At 34.4% G+C, this 21,223-nt stretch overlaps 1 protein-coding gene across 1 annotated transcript; it reads right to left on the bottom strand.

Annotated features, from left to right (window-relative positions):
• Positions 1 to 299: 299 nt before the first annotated feature.
• Positions 300 to 16,299, bottom strand: LOC146162851 (uncharacterized). Its single transcript, XM_083385317.1, has 14 exons — positions 16,260 to 16,299; positions 16,093 to 16,168; positions 14,269 to 14,334; positions 13,831 to 13,920; positions 11,338 to 11,427; positions 10,262 to 10,318; positions 9,751 to 9,840; positions 9,354 to 9,410; positions 8,749 to 8,838; positions 8,062 to 8,118; positions 7,458 to 7,547; positions 3,370 to 3,429; positions 2,338 to 2,427; positions 300 to 727 (listed from the first exon to the last, which is right to left on the bottom strand). The coding sequence occupies exons 1-14, from the start codon at positions 16,297 to 16,299 to the stop codon at positions 661 to 663; spliced, it is 1,020 nt and encodes a 339-aa protein (XP_083241443.1). The 3' UTR covers positions 300 to 660.
• Between the last annotated feature and the right edge of the window lie 4,924 nt (positions 16,300 to 21,223).

Here is a 21,223-nt window from a genome sequence, read left to right as displayed (position 1 = left end):
ATACTTAAGACTTATCTTTGAGCAAAGTAAATAATTTTGAGAACTGTTTAAAATAATATTTATTTATTGGTTAAATACGTATGCGTGAAAACATTAAATAATCAGAGAGATGTAATTATTCGCGCTTGGGTTGAAATACTTAAAATATATCGTTAAATAACGTGCAACAAGTTTTCTGTTAACGTTTTAATAAATCCAGTCAAAAACAAAGAAACGGAGCACCTAGTTTTTGATAAATTGCTTTACTAAACCTAATTTGGCGAAATCTACCTTTCGTCAAAAATATTAAATCGGGCGATATGTGTTTTAGAAATAGGATCTATTGCTTTCGTAATTCTTTAGCCCCAAATATTTCTAAATGTTTTTTAAAAAGTACGCTCTAGTTGCCCTGTAAAATCATAGAGATGTCTGCACAAAGAATAAAGCGGTCTGTTTAAAAATGGACGAATAATTTAGACGAGGTTTATCGTCATTTACGAAAGCAATTTTAGCCATTTTACTTATCCAGAAGCAACCCCTTAATCAGGACATTTTACTGTTGTTTAGGTTCTGATAAGTGGATATTTCAATTTGAGCTGGTAATTGCACATTCGTGGAAGATAAACGTGAGTAATTAAAAAAGTAGAATTGCTGGCGACTTCTTTGCAAGATTCTCCATATTTAAGCTGCTGGTGTTGGACAAACTCCATCGTTTACCTTCGTCACTTCTCCATTCCCGTTAGCCACACTTAAACAAAAAAGTACGTCTTTTTTCACAATGAACTGCATTAAACTTTGGCTGTCACGTATCTCTCGAGGTCAATATTGTTGGACAGCTGTATAAATGGGATTACAGATGTCCGATAACAGTGTTGTATGTAAGTCATTCATAAAATAACAAAATCTCAGTCCAAGTCATCAGTTGCGCAATTCAAGTCCCAGTCAAGTCATAATTAGAGCAAGTAAACATCAAAATATTGTCATTGTTATAAAAAATAAAACGCTAAACTATTAAAACTGGTCTGATTACAATTAATGACTCAACCAAAAAAGCACATCATATAGCAAACAAATTGTTTTATGTTCAAAAATTAGGATAAAATCTAATTTTACCAAAAAATAAATGATTATTTTCAATAATTGAAATGCGAATTACTTCGTATTGTGGTTTATTTGTATTGTGTTCAACTCGCTTTGTAGTCTACTCGTAAATATAGCTACTCGTATTTTATTCTAGGCTATACTTGTATTGTGATATATTATGGTCTATTCGTATTGTGGTTTACTCGTATTGTGGTCTTCTCGTATTGTGGTCTACTCGTATTGTGGCCTACTCGTATTGTAGTCTACTCGTATTGTGGTTTACTCGTATTGTGGTCTACTCGTATTGTGGTCTACTCGTATTGTGGTCTACTCGTATTGTGGTCTACTCGTATTGTAGTCTACTCGTATTGTGGCCTACTCGTGTTGTGGTCTACTCGTATTGTGGTCTACACGTATTGTGGTCTACTCGTATTGTGGTCTACTCGTATTGTGGTCTACACGTATTGTGGTCTACTCGTATTGTGGTCTACTCGTATTGTGGTCTACTCGTATTGTGGTCTACTCGTATAGTGGTCTACACGTATTGTGGTCTACACGTATTGTGGTCTACACGTATTGTGGTCTACTCGTATTGTGGTCTACTCGTATTGTGGTCTACTCGTATTGTGGTCTACTCGTATAGTGGTCTACTCGTATAGTGGTCTACACGTATTGTGGTCTACACGTATTGTGGTCTACTCGTATAGTGGTCTACACGTATTGTGGTCTACTCGTATTGTGGTCTACTCGTATTGTGGTCTACTCGTATTGTGGTCTACTCGTATAGTGGTCTACTCGTATTGTGGTCTACACGTATTGTGGTCTACTCGTATTGTGGTCTACTCGTATTGTGGTCTACTCGTATAGTGGTCTACTCGTATAGTGGTCTACTCGTATTGTGGTCTACTCGTATTGTGGTCTACTCGTGTTGTGGTCTACTCGTTTTGTGGTTTACTTGTATTGTGGTCTACTCGTGTTGTGGTCTACTCGTATTGTGGTCTACACGTATTGTGGTCTACTCGTATTGTGGTCTACTCGTATTGTGGTCTACACGTATTGTGGTCTACTCGTATTGTGGTCTACTCGTATTGTGGTCTACTCGTATTGTGGTCTACTCGTATTGTGGTCTACTCGTATAGTGGTCTACTCGTATAGTGGTCTACTCGTATTGTGGTCTACTCGTATTGTGGTCTACTCGTATTGTGGTCTACTTGTATTGATGTGCTCTATTTGTGTTGTGACATATTGTAGTGTACTCGTATTGTGTTCACTTACGATTCGCAACTTCCAATCTCCATCAAACATTCGTTGTCGTAAGTTGTTCCATCGCTTCCACAGACTTGTGCAAGGATCTTGGTGCACGGCCTGAAAATATTCGGCGGTTGTACTACAATCGAATAAACCCTCATTTCAGGGTTCCATAACCGATTTTTTAGCCAAGATCTAATCTATTTTACTGAGAAGGGTTTCACAAATTGCTGAGAGGATTTTGGTAAAATTTTTTTATTTTTAATAATCTCAAATATTTTAGCTGAAAGTTGTATATTTGGATATAGAATGAATATCAAAGCCCAAACAGAAGTAGGTTTAATTTTGTAAACGTTTTGAATAAACCTTAAGATAATGACTGGAGGTTTCAGTTAAACTTAGAATGAATATCAAAGCCCATACAGAAGTAGGTGGCATATTGTAACACGATATGCAGGATTTATCAAGTAAACAACCAACCACAGCAGCATTGTACTTTTAAAATGTGTGCCCTTCTCGTTGACAGTTTAACCATAAAAGAAGAGGTCTAAGATTTACATTTAAATCAATGTTGAAAATTCATAAACTGCACACTTGGTATTTTTCACATTTTACCATCCAATAAACCACGCATGTTTTACCGAAGAGTTCCACATTTCAAAATGTGCTATATAAAATGCTTGTAATACTAAGCGAAAGATGTACGATTACAAATTTGTGATAGGATAAATGATCTCCCTAACTTTTTTTAAAAACTCCCTCTACCAACTGAGCTACACAGGTTCAGGGGGTGCGAGTAGAGAAACAACCATTGCACCGTTGCCTGCTGCGTTCTGTTTGTAAAGCTAGCCGGTTGTGAGGTTCGAACTCACGACCTCAGCAGTAAATGGAACAACTGTTCAGTTTAAACAACTGATATATGTTGGATTTATCTAGTTAAGAACCAATCACGGAACCTTTGTTCTTTCAAAATGTGTGCCATCCTCGTTGGCAGTTCAACCATAAAAGAAGAGATCAAACATTTATATACTTTTTGTCAAAACTACAACTTGCACTTACTTGTCACAGGGACAGCTTCCAGCTTCTACGTAATCTATCGCCCCGTTTCCTCTTTTGGACCTGATAGAAAATATATTTGGCGTGTTGTTAAACACAAACACTAACAGTTACTAATACAATTGGCTAAGTCAAGCGTTTAGAATTAGCCGTGGAATGGATGTCGAACAGTATTATTCAGAATATGTTGTCCAGTTTATAGTTTGTTTCGAATTTTAAATGTTTTCCTTCAAGTTAAGAATAGATTGGTGTTTCTTAGCTTCGCGACCCAAAATGTGTGGCTGTTTGATTTTGCAAGTCCCGACTGCAGCAGTTCACTTGGTTTAGTTCGACAGGTTCAAATGGTTTTATGCGTTTACAAAGCTAGTCAAGAGGTATACTAGAGGTGCGGAGATGTTTAAACAGTGTTTTTTAACCTAAATTTAATCAACTTGCTGTTTAATTTGGTTGGGTGGCCTACTGCAGTTCACATGGTTTAGTTCGACAGGATCAAATGGTTTTAGTCGATTACAAAGCTATTGAGAAGTACACTAGGGACGCGTACACGGTTGAAAACATTTTTTCTCAACCTATGATTCGCCATTAGATTTTTGGTTGGGTCGCCGACTGCAGTAGTTTTGTACGGTTTGACTTTTAAAGTTGGTTCTAGCAAGATTTTTCCCAATACCGTATTCTACGAAATTTAAATCTATATTTTCTCATAAATTGATCGTGCGCCTTATAAACCGGTGCGCCTAATGTATGGATCAAGTACGGTAGCGCTTTATTGCCTACACTCAAAACCATTACCGATACTATTATTATATAAATAAACCAGCGTCTTACACGGTAAACTACTTCTTAAAACATGGTGCGTTCTATAGCCCGGTGTGCCTTATGTATGAACAAAAAACTAATCATAGCAATTTATTGGCAGTGCGCCTTATAGCCGGGTGCGCTTTTTGGTTCGTATAATATGGTACTTAATATATTGTTCGAAATAACTCATGTCAATTGGATTCGTAGTTATTGATGTTAGTTTCTTGTGTTTGTAAAAAGTTCAATAGGTCGCTTTATTGTTTTACTTACGCTTAGTATTTGGGTCGTCACCAAAAAGGTTGCGAAACACTTGATAAAATAAACCAAATAGAACAAAACGGTAGATTTGATAAGAAACATGAAGTCAGGCCGTCTTATCGTTCAGATGTAATACAAGAATTGTTTGTTTATTTAAATTTAAAAAACAGATTTGCAGAAACACTACTATGGTGGTTAAAAAATGTCTAAACAAAATTAAAAGGGCAAAACAGCAAGGCCACCTTTGTACAAATAAATGATCTTGAGTTTTACTCACGAAATGCAACTTTCTACTTCCAAACTGCAATTATTCGAGTAAGTCTTTCCGTCAGATCCACAAACTGGTAAGTAGATGAAGGTGCAGATACTAAAAAAAACATTGTGCAAAGTAATCGTTCGAATAAATATGAAGTTAACTTGTCATAGCTAATCTTTGGCGCACAAATCGTGATTTAATTATACGATATTATCGTAACTTCCCTTAGGTTTGTTGACGCCGGAGTGTGGGGGGGGGGCAAGCGCTCCTGCCCTTTGCTAAGGGGGCAAGGGGTGGGGGGGGGGAAGGGGGGGGGGGGGCAAAAGTGCCCTTTTCATGAAAAATGATATATTGCTTTCACAACGTGGGCCGACAAAAGTAAGGCTTGAGCTACGGAAAAATGCAAAACAATTCGTAAAATGACATGGTTGACATTTGTTAAAACATTTTTGGTACCATTTTAAGCCAATCTAGAGGGAGTGGCCGCAAAAAAATTTTCCGGGGGAGCACCCCGGACCCCCCAATATTTCGGCACGGTACGCCCCCTGCGGTCTATGTTGCCCTTACCAAAACACTCGCCCCCTTGCCCTGAAATCGCTCCGCCGTCCCTGTTTGTGAAAACGATCAGGTATATATCTAAGCATTATATATAAGTATCTAGACATTATAAATCTTATATCTAAGCATTTAAGAATTTCCACAATGGCTTTTTGGAATACTTTTATTTAAACATTAGATACTCATATAGTTAATCTTTAAATCGTAGCATTAGACACTCATATAGATAATCTTTACAAGATTTTTAACAATGGCTCACTTTGGGCAACACTCTCCGTCGTAATCTTTCGTGATTTTTCCTTTACCATCTTTATCCCTGAATAGGAATAATTAAAAAAAATTAGTGTTTAAGTAAGGTCTTTGTTGAATGTTCTTTTATTTAGTTTGGTTAACAAACGAATTAGGTAATTTGCAAGCGAGTCCTTTTTAAAAAATAAACGTTTAGTGCGTATTATTTTTGTTGTTGATGGTTTGCAAGTTTGATGGTGTTGATTTAAAATCGTGTCTTGGCCCAATAATATTTAGTAAGCTTTAAATCATAGGTTTTTAATCTCAATTTAATGGCGTAAAAAGAAGGAGGCATTTATTCACTGGGTTATAACGTTATACTGGAAAGGAAAAAAGATTTTAACAAAAAAATTTTAGGCAGAATACTTTCGCGTAAGGAAAATATTACGCAAACCAAATATTCCACTACAAAGGTCAATTTACCAAACTGTAAAAGTCACAACGCACTAATTACTTTTATGTAAAGAGCTTTCCTCATATTTGTTGAATCAAATTCCGACAAAATCAGAATACTTTAAACAAAATGCGACAGAAAGAGGATATTTTTTATAAGTTTTACTCACGAGAGACAACTTTCGCTTTCTAAAGCGCAATCATTCGGATAAGTCTTTCCGTCAGAACCACACACTGGGAAATAGATGAAGGGGCAGCCGCTATAAAACAAAAATTGTAAATAACAAATAAGTTGGTTTGGGGTTTCTTAAAAAAACATGTCTTGAAATATGAAAAAAAAACAAAAAAACATCAGGTTATGTTATCAACTTGCAGGTGTACACAAATTACATTCACTGATTTACACTAACGATTATAATGACGGCAATTACGTTAGTAAAGAGTTAAATGATTTATAAAACAGCTTTAATATTCCCTCACATTCCCATTTTTTTAAAGAATGCTTACGCCCGTGGTTCTCAAACTGTTACAAAACAACATTTACTGTAGTCAGACCAACAGAGCACCTCATATAATTATTGCACATATTTTTATCGCACAACGGAAAATTTTTTACCTGTTATCAAGATTAAACACTAAACCTTTAAAATTGGTAAACTCGTCCGATTGTGAGTAATAAGTCAACTGAAAATAACTAAAAATCAACATTGCAATCTAATCGTTTTACGTGCAACAATTGAGATAAATAACTCAATTTTATAAAAAAATGTGTAAGAAAAACACTTAAGTTCAAGGAAGTTATTTGACTGAATTCCTTTGGTCTCCTAATACAGGGGTTAAAAAAATTTTTTGTTTTTTTAATTTTTTTTTATTTTTATTTTTGCTTCGCATGGACCACGGTAGGCAAAAAAATTTGAAAAATGACGTCATAAATTGACGTCACAATACAAATAGACGTCATAAATCTGCTGATTTCAGTCTTTGAATATAGACTTATATTTCAATTAGGCATTTATTGACCCCCAAAACTAAGGGGGTCAGTTTAAGAACCCCTGGTCTAATAGTACTGTTTCCTGCTGCGCCCAGTTCGCAAAACCAGCATTTGGTGAGATTTGAACTCACGACCTCTGCCGTAAATAGAACAACTCTGTTAAGTTTAAACAATCTCGTTGGGCCATCCTCGTTAGTAGTTCAACCATAATAGGAGAGATCAAATATTTACATTTGAATGAATGCTTCATGCTAAAACCTGAACAACTTGCACTTACTTCTCACAGGGACAACTTCCCGCTTGTACGTAATCAATCGTCCCGCTTCCTTTTTTCGACCTGAAGGAAAATAAATTGGCGTGTTATTAAACACAAACAGTTACTGATACAAGTTAAAGTCAAATGAAATAGGAGATTTTTTTTGTTTTTTTAAAAGTAAAAAATTAATTCGCAGAAACACTTTTATGGAGGTCAATAATTAAGAAAAAAATTAAAGTACAAAACAGCAAGACCACCTTTGTACAAATAAACTGCTCTTGAGTTTTACTCACGAAATACAACTTTCTACTTCCAAACTGCAATTATTCGAGTAAGTCTTTCCGTCGGATCCACAAACTGGTAAGTAGATGAAGGTGCAGATACTTAAAAAAAACATTGTTTAAAGCTATCGTTCCTATGAAATCAATTAAGTCAGGAACTTAAACTACAGGGAAGTTTTCCAGAACAACAAAATACTAAACAATTACATAAATCCAAACTGAACATGTAAAAAATGAAGATATCTCCTCGCCCTAATGCACGTTAATGACGACAATGACTTCGAATGGTAGCAATGTAGTATAGACTTTCTTGTCTCAATCAAAATCAGTCACTATAGGTTCTATATTTGACTGAGATTTTGACTGAGACAAGAAAGTCTATACTACAATTATATAAAGGTAGAAATATACTGAATATGTTGATATCTTTCGCGAACAGATCGTGAATTCATTAGTGTTTATTCACAACAACAGCTATCACTTGTAATAATGCGACAGAATTAAAATATTTCTTTTGGTAAATTTATGTAAATTAGGCGAAAGTAAATTTTATATCTAAGCATTAGATTCTCATCTAGTTAATCCTTAGATGTAAAGACTTTTAACAACCGCTTACTTTGGGCAACACTCTCCGTCGTAATCTTTCGTGATTTCTCCTTGACCATTTCGATCTCTGAATAGGAATAATTAAAATTAGTGTTTATTTACAGTCTTTGTTGATAAGGCAATAAAATAACAAAAATTTGTAGGATGACGTGAAGTAAAAATGCTTTATTATTTAGTTTGTTAAAAAAAATGAATTAGGTAACTTGCAAGCGAGTACTTTTTTTAATAAATGTTTAGTGATTATTATTTGTTGTTGTTGATGGTTTGCAAGTTTTATCGTGTGTTCGATTTGATAAGGTGTCTTGACGCACTAATATTTAATAAGTTTCTTATCTTACAATATTTTTAATCGTCACTAGCGTAAAAAAACTAATCCATTTAAACAATGGGTCATAACGTTATGTAGGACAGAAAATAAATACGTTTTTATATGTGAAATACAAATGTGTGAAAGCTATAAACATTAGAGCTTTTAGCAGAATGTTTTTTAAGCTGAATACTTTCGCGTAAAAACAATATTTCGTAAATCAAGTATTTCACTACAAAGTTCAATTTACCAAACTGTAAAAGTCATAACACCCTAATACTTTTTATGTAATGAGCTTTCCTTATATTTGTTGAATTAAATTCCGACAAAATCAGAATACTTTGAACAAAATGCAACAGAAAGAGGATATTTTTTATAAGTTTTACTCACGAGAGACAACTTTCGCTTTCTAAAGCGCAATCATTCGGATAAGTCTTTCCGTCAGAACCACACACTGGGAAATAGATGAAGGGGCAGCCGCTGTAAAACAAAGGTTTTTTGTTCATAAATCGGTTTCCTTATTTTGAAAGGAATGCTTACGCAAGTGGTTCTTAAACTATTACGATACAACAATTACTGTAGCCAGACCAAAAGAGCATCTCATATAATCATTAAACATATTTTTATCGCACAACGGGAGATTTTTTACCTGTTATATTTTATAGAGTTGCGATAATTGGCAAAAGTTTTATCCATGCCCAAGTTCAAATATTTTGGCTGCGCTAAAAAGTTTCAAAACATTAGTTTCGTTGAATTTCAAAAACACGAGCTCAATCATTTTAAAACAAAGTGAAAACATATAGATAGCTTTAAATTTAAACAGCAAGATAGTTTTAGTATGACGAAAGTAAATACGTAACGTTACGTAAGTCGCTATGGCGTCAAGTTGGTCACTATGACGTCAAATTGCTCATAATGACGCCAAATTGGTCACTATGACGTCAAATTAGTCGTTATGACGTCAACCTAATCGCTATGACGTCACAGGTACTTACATATTGCAGCATTTGCCGTCATGTAGTTTGTTGATCTCTCCGTTACCTTTCTTATTCCTGAAAGAAGATAAATAATTATAGTGATTTGTATTTTCTGCAATCTCTGTTGAATAATATAATATATTATACATATTATGTAATGTCAAGAGTTTTGCAGTCTAATTTAAAAAAAACGTAGAATTGCTGTTTTGGTTCGCAAATAAGGTTCCAAAAATATAAATATATTACTGAGGTTAAACATTACCGAAGAAAACCATTTTAAAGTTCCAAAATATTGATTTGGCATCGGATCGACCGATACTATCACTCGGTATCGGATCGACCGATACTATCACTCGGTATCGGATCGGCACCGATCCGATATTATCGGACAACTTTAATGGCCCATCTAACTTACGACTCGCAGCTTGCTAGTCCCAGGACACATTCGTTGTCGTAGGTTTGCTGGTTGCTCCCGCACACTGGCCAGTATATCCTGGAGCATTTCCTGAATACAAACATCCGATACAAACCCGTTGTAAACTTATCACCTTACAAACTTGTTACTTTTGTGGATTTTTTTGATTGCTGAGTGCTTAAAAAAGCTGCTGGTTTGTAATCTTCAAGTTGTATTAAACCTGGGGTTCTCAACCTTTTTTTTACCGTGGACACCTACATTTTTTTGTCTCGGGTGGACCACGGTATCAGTAAAAAAAAAATTAAAAAATCACTTCCTAAATTTAGATCACATTACAAATAGACTTCATAGATTTGCTGATTAAAAATGTGCCAAGTACAGTTTTGTGTAACATAAAGCCAAGTAACTTATTTTTCATTAAATTGCTATTGTGTGTTTTTTAAGATTTGATAAACCCTCGTAAAGTTTATTATTTTTTTTAAGCAATTGCATAAAGTAAAATGCTACTTACGCTACGCAGCATTCACCATCGTATTCTTTGGTGATTTCTCCGCCACCCTGCTGTTGTCTAAATTAAAACAATTATTATATTATTATATTATTATTTTTGGCGTTCCTTTAACATGAAAAATAAGCAAAACTTATAAAACAATGTGAAAGGTTTCGCAAAGGTGTCATTGGTGTCCGATATATAGTGCATGTTTGGAATAATATTAGAAAGCTATTTTGTTGCTAAACCTTGGATAAAAATATATATGATCTTCTGAAGAAAAAATCAGGATAGATATTTAAGATTATTAAGTGAAATACCGGGATCAGTGCTCTACCGACTGACCTACACAGGCTCAGAGAGAAGCAAGTTAAGAAACAACCATAGCACCTTTTCCAGCTGCATACTGTTCGTGGAACTAGTCTGTGGTGAGGTTCGAACTCATGACCTCGATTATACTGGGACTGTCGGTCTACCAAATGAACTACACAGGCTCGAAGAGGAGCAAGTCGAGAAACAACCACAGCACCGTTGCCTGCTGCATCCTGTTTGTAAAGCTAGGCTACGGTGAGGTTCGAACTCACGACCTCGATTATACTGGGACCATTTGCAGTGATATTTGTTCGAATTTTTAAATTCTTGTCATATTCTTATACTGCAAATACTTTGCACACTAATTGTTTGTTTTTTTGAGCTAGAATTAATAACTTCAATAAAGCTTTTATATATTTGACTAAATATTTGGTAATGTTCTCTTAATTTGATCAAGTAAATATGATTGCCACAAAGTTTTACAACTGGCCCAACATGGTAAATGCTTAACGCTGGTTCGCACGAGACGCGTTTTGCTTTAACGTAAAAATCGCTTCCGGTTGCGGAAAGTTAAAAATATTTTAACTGTGACGCTTTCGGTTAGAAGCGAGGAAATTTGCCGTTAACGCTTGTAACGCGTTATGTGTGAACTGGACGATAGGGTTTTGCGCCAGACGCTAACGCTAGAAGTAAAACGCGTCTAGTGTGAGCCAACCTTCCAGTTATTCGTCCCTCAATTCAAACTTAGTTAAGTGGAATCTGTTTTAAGTTTAATTTCTACTTACGTAAGACAGCTTTGGACGTCCAGGTTGCATTGGTTGCCATAAGTCACTTTATCGCTTCCACACACTGGTTGGTAGTCAAACGTACAAAACCTGAGTGTTTAAAGATGGGTTAAACCTGACATATTTGAGCCGCATACGCCAATTAACGACGAACAAGACAAGTATGTACAACGTGATTCAAGTATTTAAGTAAAACCCAACGTTGAAGTGTAAGTTGCTTTTATCACACGTTTTTATTTCGCCACACATTTTGGAAATATCTAAAGATATATTTAAATGCTTTCGCTAAATTTTAATTTTTACTTGGGTTGTAGGAATTCGAGAAAAGACAGTTTTTTTGGGGGGGTCGTATTAAACTGTTTTCTTTATAATATTTTATGTCAGTGAGGTGTAGTTATAGCCGTGACAAAAAGTGCTTCTAATCATTCGTAATTAAGTTACAATTTGATACGCAAAGTTAACAAGGAACACTTCACGACGGTGGTATCATTTGATTGGTAGAAAATATAGGAATTACAAATATATAAAAATAAATCAATCATTTGCTGTTGTTTTAAAAAGACTGAAAATAAAAGAGAAAATGTAGGAATTTTTCACATTTCGGCTATTAAAATAATAAATTTATTTCGCTAAAAAATTAAGGAATTTTTTCATTTTAGGGTTACCCATAGATTAAGATCATCTCATTCACGTTTTTACCAAGGCGGTAATTATTAAAATAGACCATTAAAAAAACATTTTTCTGTTGGCGAGTTTGTTTTGTTTTTCTTTATTGTTTGACTGCTATGTATCATTTTTGGCCTGTTTTAATTTCATTACCCTGATGGAGATTTTCTGTTTGGGTTTTTAAAACGTAGGTAAATTAAAAAAAAATAAATGTTTGCAGCATGAATAATTTTAAAATTACATAAAAAAATATGTTTTTTTGATAATGTTAATCTTCCAATCAGCAAACTTACTTAATGCAAGGGCACGCTCCTTCTTGTACAAATACGATTGGGTCGTTTCCATTCAAAAACCTGCATGAAACACAACTATAAGTAAACAAAGCTGACATGATTTTTACTCGGTTTTTGTTTATTTAATGTTGACGACCGATGGATGTTATGTAGGTTTCATAATTTCATCGTTTAAAACCAGGGCAAAAGGTATAAAGCAAATTAGAGTTCTACTTTAAGAACTTATTAATTCCTTTTTGATAATTATAGGTATATTCGGTAAAAGTAAGAGCAAAATGCAAAACTAGACGAATTTATTTTACTATGATTGGGTGTTTCGCTTAAACATGTTTAATACAAATCCTTGATAAAAAACAATGATTAGAAATCGTTCTGGCGCCGAAAAATTTTATGACGTCCAAAAAGTCACATAAAAATATAATTTGACTAGATATTAAAAAGAGTACTTTTTCAATTTCTTTGAGAGGAGAATTGCATTTTCTGAAGGGAACATTAGTAACCCGAAATAATTTAACAAATTAAATACATGGCATTATGTAATAATAATGATATTAATGGAATATAAATATTAGTGCCTTCATCAACACGATTTTAAATTTACCAGGTCAAAGTTAAACACAGATTGGAAAGAAATTTTTCTTAACGAATTTAATATTTTCATTCATGATGATGCTGTAAAGCTTTTTACTTCTAGGGATTTTTTTTCATCTAGCCAGGACAAAAACGGCCTTTTGTAGAAATGCTTTTAACTCAATATTCATCTAATAATGTTTGACGTGATTACGAACCTTTTATAGGCTAAAAAATCAAAGAAATTAAATCATTATTTATGGTTGGTCGAAAGAAGAAATAAAACAAAATGGCGATTTTTGACAGTTTAAAACTTCATTGGAGTTGTGTTAATTTTCATTGTTTATATTCGGATCAAGCCAGTTGTAACACTGTCAGTTGTAAGTTTGTGCTTGTTTTAGAAGTTAAAACAAGTGCCTTCTTATTAAACAGCGATATTTTTATCGACAGGTCGCGTTCTAAACTCTTGGTTTTATAAAGAAATTTGTAATCCAAAACTTTTCGTTGAAAGATTTTTTACTTTGCGTCAAAGTGGTTTAAAATTAAAGTGTATTTTCGAAAAAATCTAAATAATTTTTTTTTTAAAATATCCAAAGAGGAATGGTTTCGATAGTTTTAAATAAATGAAATCTTTAGGTCGAAAATATTATACATTATTTAGTAAATATGATATTGCAGTCTTTAGAAAAATAAAATTCATTTTCCTTAAGTTGATGTAATTATTCTAAACCCATAAATGTTTGATTTTTGTGAGTTTTGAATTAAAACATACCATGTTCAATACAGCCATGTTGAAAACTATTAAATCCAAGTGTTTTTAATGCTTGTTTAACTTTGTATTCTCGGGTTACACCGAAAAGGGAAAGCCGTAATCGTTGGTAATAAAGCAGCTTCCGAGGGGCAAGATCACAGTTGTTATTAAACACATTTGTGTGTGTGTCTTTCATATTCTCGGGTTACTTACGCTTCACAGTTTGCTGCAGCAAGAACGCAAGGGTTGGAGTAAGTTTTGCCGTCAGAACCACATACTGGGTCGTGGATGGCTGGACAAGCACTAAAAACAGTTGTTAGTACTTCTGCAAGTTGTTTGTTACTAAAACAACAACAACAATAGAAATAACAAATGCTAAACTAATATTGCCGTATGTTTTGTGCTAGAATTACACGAAAAACACTTGCTGTATGTTTTATGCCTTGATTTAATAATTATTACGCTTGACCCTAATGCATTAATGTGTTGGGTAATAAGGATATAAATTATAGACGAAAAAATTATTTCATGTCTACTCAAGTTAATATACTATATTATATTTAATCACCCATTTTTTATTTTTGTAAATTCAGATAGCCATTCGATTTATCCTTCAATTTTTAAAGATTTAAAAAGGTTTGTGTAACCCACCTAAGACAAGTAGTTGGACAATCTCCGTCGAAAACCTTCGTAATCGGATCCTTGCCTTCAACAACCCTTAAAATAAAAAGTTGCAATTCTATTCAACTACAATAAAAACAACTGAATTAAACTACAATAAAAACAACTGAATTAAGCGTCGCTTTTTTGTTTAATTTTTCAAGCCAAATTGTTATTATGGAACCAAACTTTAGTAATAACCTATAGTATGTTTCGTCGTTTTCGGAAAGAACAATGTTCTACTTTCACCACTGACAAAACAAAAAAGGATTTCTCAGTCACATCAACTGAAGATGATACAAGCTCGTATTGAAAGGTCTTAACCAAGATGATGTCGATTTACTCGACCTTTTTGGCTTTTGCAATTTATTATCAAGCTACATTACAGATCCGTGCATAGTGTACCCAAAAATGGATATATTTTGTTAAATGTGTAAATTTTTATTAGGTGCATTTTTTTCACTATGCGGTTTGCTATACTTTTGCGTGACATTTTAACGTTGCCTTTATTTTGGTTTTTAAGTTAAAAAAAAAAACGTAAGTAAGTAAATTTTGTTTGGTTGCCATTCGCAATTTTTTTTTTTTGTTGAGCAAACGAAAAGTTGATGGTTACAATATTAGAACAAAATAATTTGTTTTAGCATTAAAATAAGCTAAATAAAAATAGAAAGCATGATAGCTCTTTTTGTAGAAAAGTGCCAGCTATGTAAACTTGCAATACCTTTGTGTGACGGCTAACTCTTTAAAAATCGGCTTTTACGCCTGTTTTAGTATAATATTGCTTCCCTTTCAGCAATGTTTTTTGTTTGATTAAAAGAACTACACATTTAAAAAGGTTAAAAACACTGATTTTGATTAACTATTGAAGTGGCGTTTTTATGTTGTGCTAGTCGAATAACACCCGGGAAAACGATCTTCGTTTAGTATTGCAGCTGGCGAAAGACGTGCTTGTAATTTAGCGTAGTCCCGTACGCAAATCCACCAAAATCAATCACATATATTTCACGGTCTTGTTTTCGATTTACTCCTGAAGTTAACGATTGTACACTAAGCCGTTTCGCAGCTGGCGCCTGACAGGAGTGTCGACGCATGTGTTCACTTCGTGCCTAAAGGTTCTCTTTTGCTGAAAGTTAATCGGTTGTTTCTGATGACTTTTTCATTATTTATGACGTTATCACAATCGCTATTTGATGACATCATATTCGTCACTATTTTATGACATCATTAAAGTCAGAAGGAAAAACGGGGAATTCCCCAAGTTGAAAATTCGGGACCCCCTCCTTTTTAAATTTCTGGATACGCCCCTGGGCATATTGTTATACAAACCAATACTTAAACGTGAATAATAACAGAAACTCCTAAACTTTTGACAACGTTCTAATTTCAAGATGAAACCAATGATTTGCCAAGATTCCTTTCTGTTTGATTTTAAGCATTTGTTTTTGGATTCTAAAAAGCTTAATTTGAGGAGATGTGAAAGCATTATACACATCAGCGATTAGCACATAAAATTGCACTCCTGGTATATCCAAGGTCATGAGTTTAAATCTCATGCAAGTTAGCTACTAACAGAATGTAGCAGGCAACGGTGCTACGGTCGTTCTCGACTTGCGTAGCTAAGTTTTTTTTTAGTCTAACTTTTTTTGCGAAGAATTTATTTATTCGTCAAACTAATATCGTTAACACATTTTGCAAAGCGTTTTTTGATTCGTTGTGTTTTTTTGATGCGTTCCGTTAATGTTAGTCAGTTCTATTATAAAAAAGCAACACCACAAAAAAACAAAAAAAAGTTTTAGGCTATCAATTTGTATTTACCATTGGTGTGTTGTTTCAATAGCAACCTCCACGGCAATTTGAGCTTTAACCACCAGCGATAAAGATCCAGTCGGGCCTTAATCCAATCAGTTGCGCCGATAAAAAGATAAATCCACAGCCAACATAGAGTTGTTAATCCAATGTCCAGAGGTAGTAAAACCAATCACCTCTGATAAAGTCTTCTGGAGCAAGAAATCCATAACCCATTTGCCATCAGCTGACTGGCCGCTTTAAACAACACAGTATAATTTCCAGGGTACATTGTTTTATTATCAAAAACGGGCACATACAAATCTTAGACAATATTAGATAAGCGACTATAGGAAGCCTATTCAATTGCTTCAGAGTAGGTTAGGACCCAGGCCAATTTTTTGGTTAAAAAGGGTTCAGTAAAGATAAAACAATACTTTTTTTCAAGTATGGTTTCTTTCTTATAATAAACCCTTAAATTAGCGATGTTTTAATTATCATCTCTTCAATTTTAGGCCAAGAAAAAAATATATAATTTCTATTTTTGTCATTTCAACACTTTAGCCTTGATGCGGTATTTCACAAATAGTAATACTTTTTAGAACAATTTTTAGTGCAGATGATTTTTTACAATCAATGCATAAGGAATTTTAACGCCTTTATTGTTGGTTGGAAAACTGGACTAAATTAAAAAAAAACTTTTTTTTTGTAATACGCCAAAATTCAAACCTTTATGTAATCTACAACCAAACGTTACTTTAATTTGTAGGACTAAAAATAATTTTGTACCCAAGTGCAAACCACGACCTTTTGTTCAACATCTTTCGTTTACTGACTTTATAATAATACGGCATCTAAGTTTTGGAATGTTTTGCAGGAAAACTCATACATCGCAGAAATAGCGCTTGTGCCGTTACACAACTTTGCTTCCGCTAATCTACTTTTGACCCAGCTCAACTGACAGTAGCTGCATTTAACTTTAACTTTCACCCACAACAAGAGACGGGCTCAAAACCAAAATGTGCACATTGTGCGCACAATGTGCACTTGCTATATGTGCACCGCATTCCAAGGTGTACATCAGGGCTGCCACTCTCAAAATTGAAAAACCACTAGATTGGACAATAAAAAACCACTAGATCAAGAAAAAAAAACACTAGATTGTTATCGCGACAACAAATGGCCATTTTTATGTCGGTTTAACATCGCCATACGCTAAATCAGTGGTTTTCAAACTGGGGTCCGCGAGACAATTTTCTGGGACCGCCAAGCACCCAACAAAAAATCAACAACCCGACGCTCCTGAGGAAGAAACCCTCTCGTGCAAAAAAAATTCAGGAAACTTACTTTTCCAAAGCAAGCTGATTAGTTGTTCATTCACATTATTGTACACTTTTAGTTGAATTGTCCATTGTGACGTCATAATATTGTATTGTGCTAATGAGAGTTACGTTTTTACAGCTTGCTGCGCTGTCACTGTGGGCTGTACGGTCACGGTTTTAAACTGTTCGTGATTGCTTCACACAAAAAAAGTGATTCGTTAGAGGTTAACATAGCCGAGCTGATAGCAAATAAGCAAGTGCACCCATCCATTGATACCATTAAAAACAAATGTTATTTTGTGTATATTTTTAAGGGACCGTGAGCAATTAAAAAAGTTGCTGAGGGACCGTTGCGCAATTTTTCTAAAAAAGTTTGAGAACCACTGCGCTAAATCAACATAAAAAATAGATTATTTTTAAGTCTGTGTGCAATAATTGCTTTATTAAAGCCAATATTTTCTAAATTTACACATTATGAAAAGTCAAAGAATAACAATCACTTGAAAGCTTTATTACAAAGCAAGATAATTTGTTCTGTTTATGCAAAACTCTGCTGCTGCGTCGTGTTATTGTCCATGCTTGTATTTCAAGGTTTTGGAATGATTTCCAAACTAAGATTCCCACAAATAATTAGAAGTTTAGTTAACAAATGCTGCAGTATTTTTTTTAGGCTTACAGGAGTTTAGCAGAAAGCTTTTCGGCATGGTTTATATTGGTTTAACCAGGGTTTTTGGAACTTTTAGTCTGTGAGCTCTTAATTTCCCTTAAAGGATCGCCACCCTTTACGATTTACAGCGATAAACACAATGCTTTTCTGCATGCATTTGTTGAAACACAGTTAATGTAGGCCTACTCGTCACCCTAAAAGACTTATGCACGACCCACAGATTTGCCAGATTTAAACAGTATAGTGCTATCTAACGAAGAACTGTATTTTTTACATTAATCCTTTTAAGAAAATGATTGATAACACTTCGCTATTTCGACAGAGACAAGTGGGTCATTAAAAATCTGTGGTGAGTCACTTTGTGACCCGCGGGACAGTGGTTCGACATCCCTGGCCTACCTACACCGTACAGATTTCATGCAGCACGGAAGCTATAGGAATTTCTAGACAAAACCTGCTGCCTGACACTGACAGTAATCAGTAGAGCAACTTGTTATTAACAAGCATCGAGCCATCGTCGATCATGAGCAGGCTTTTCACATTTGGTTTAAAAAGAGAATTTTTAACGGGCAGCTACCCTTTTTAACAGTGGTAGGTGGGATATAACATAAAGTATATTACTCGATTTTAAGGTGACAAAAAAACACTTGATTCTCCAAGAAAACCATTAGAACACTAGATTATTTAAAAAACCACTAGATCTAGTGGAAAACCACTAGGAGTGGCAGCCCTGGTGCACATTGTGCGCACAATCTGCCCTTGTCATACGTGCACGGTTCAGTGCACATTGTGCACTTTCGATATTTGCGCCAACTGTACACTAAATCTGCATCTAATGTGCACCTCACTTGAATTTGATATGTTATTAATGTGCCGGTGCGGCAAAGGTGGCTAAAAAGTTGCACACTCTGTTTTCGGTGATCACTTTTTCCACCAGGTGTGATGGTAAGGCGCTATCGACTTGGTTTTCCCTCAGGGATAGGACTTTATTTCGAAGTCTCAGTTTTTCTAGCGCTTCTGACAACTTTGTGTGCGGTTGCGTTTTGGATGGCGTTGTGTTGCATATTGTCATTCGTCGGGTGGATACCGAGAGAATCGGACGCATTTTGAGCACGGTTTGCAATTTCGTTGGTTAGAGGCAAGAATAATTTTTGAATTGTAAAGTCATTTAAGCAAAGTTACGTGACGTATTAAAAAAACAGCAACTCATTGATAATATATAGAAAAAAAGAAAAATCAACGTTTTATTTAATCAATATTCATATTTTTGTCATAAAATTACGAACATGGCGTAACTTAACTCTGTAAAATACAAGTTGTGACGTCATGCTGAAATGAACCGCTTTTGTTTACAGGTTGGGGTTCGGTTAAGGTTTATGTTCTTTCGAATTATTCCGTTCAGTTCCGGTTCTGGTCCTTAAAATTTTACAAAAAACGGTTCAGATTAGGTAACAGTTCAGCATTTTTTATAAATGTAAGCCTATGCCTTTACTTTTTATTTTCAGTAATTATTTTTTTCTCTGTAATCTAACATTATATATTTTTTATGTTTCTGTAGCATTTTTTTACGGTCGTCTTTAACTTTTCTTTAGTGTATTGATTTTTAATTTTTTTTATTTCGATAGCCTTTCCTTTTTTATTCATTTTTTATTTACTTTACTATAATTTCATTTTCCTTTGTCATTTGAGGTTATATTTAATTTGTTTTTGACGCATTTTCATATTACCTACCTATCGATAGTATTTCGTTTATAATCTTGCTTAAAGTATTTCGAAAATATTGCTGCTGCAGTTTTCCGTTTAAAATTTTTCTATTCAACCATTTCCAACTTTTTATCTTACGATTGGTATTTCGCCCTGAAGTGAGTATTGTTTTGTTCCCTAATTGCTTTTGTGCTATATGTGTGCCGTGACGCCCTCGTTTTCTGGTTTTATAAAATAAACTTTTGTGTTGAAGTTTTTTAAATTCGATAGAGCCACTAATTACGAGGTCGATAGAGCCACTAATTACGAAAGTTATTTCTAGGATTCATTGATCATTTAAAAACAAACACAAACAATCTAAGCAGACGTATCGCTATTCAATGTTCAACTAATTCTAACCAATTTTTTTCTAAGTTAACAAAATTAAAATGCAATATTGCAGTTGAATGAGATTAAAAATGGTCAAACATAGATCTTTAAATACAAGAAGTGTTGCCTTACGTTTAAAAGGTCCTATCAACATGCAATTGGTTAGGGGTGCACAAAACTTGACACTTTATTCCGATAACCAATATCGCGAACAAAAAGTATCACAATCCGACACCCAATGACGTCATAACCATTCCCACATAAGCAGAGTAGTTAAAAATTATGAACGTTTAAAAATACTTTTACGGGTTTTAAGGCTAAATTTGCAGGTTTAGTTACCTCCAGTTGTTAACTTATTTGTTTGGTAAATTTAACCCATATAACCGAAAATCCATACAATTGGGACTCAATTAAAAAAAAAGAATTATAAAAAGAATCGATCGAAAAATAACATGCATAATAAATCCACTCCATATAATCGGAAATCCATAAAAGTGGAACTCAAATAGAAAATATATCATAATAAAAAGAATGGCACGAAAAATAACATGTATTACTTTTTCTGTATAACGTTCACTGATACATTGTAAGTTGCACATTGAGCGATAGTGCACATTTCGGTTCGCGTACGTATCACAAGCGCACATTATGCACGTTTTGGTTTTGAGTCCTGTTGACGAGGCGGCTGCTGGCATCCCTGCTGCGCCTTATTGACCCGCGCGTGCAACGCTTTTGTTCGAAATGGCTTGCCTAGTAAAACTAGGCGCATGCGACTTGCCTTTCATAAAGAGGCCTCTCTAAGCAAAAAAACATATTGCTCTTACAACACAACATATTTTACCACCGCAAATTTAAATGCGAATCCGGGAGGCAGTGGACACATCTCTGTTAGCACCTGTTGTAAATGTTAAACCATTCAAACATATCAACACCAGGCCTAAACAAATATAATTACAAGGGCCGCAACAACAAAAAGCTTAAGTTTAACGCATTCTTAGCGACGACGTTACAAAGCTACGTCATAACATGGCGTCATAAATAAATAAATATTGCGTTTATTAGATTTAAATTTGCAAAACTTTCAATATAAAAGGTGGCT

This window comes from Ascidiella aspersa, chromosome 3 (genome assembly GCF_963924565.1).
Source record: "Ascidiella aspersa chromosome 3, kaAscAspe10.2, whole genome shotgun sequence".
NCBI classification, from domain to species: Eukaryota; Metazoa; Chordata; class Ascidiacea; order Phlebobranchia; family Ascidiidae; genus Ascidiella; species Ascidiella aspersa.
The sequence above is the reverse complement of the archived record's forward strand: the minus strand, read 5'-3'. Positions and strand labels throughout refer to the sequence as shown.

Coding starts and splice junctions, on each gene's coding strand:
- LOC146162851 (XM_083385317.1), bottom strand. CDS start 16,299: ATGGGTTATGGATTTCTTGCTCCAGAAGACTTTATCAGAG. Junction 11,428..13,830: donor GCTGCAGCAAACTGTGAAGC/GTAAGTAACCCG, acceptor TTAAACACTCAG/GTTTTGTACGTTTGACTACC. Junction 2,428..3,369: donor GGAAGCTGTCCCTGTGACAA/GTAAGTGCAAGT, acceptor GAATATTTTCAG/GCCGTGCACCAAGATCCTTG.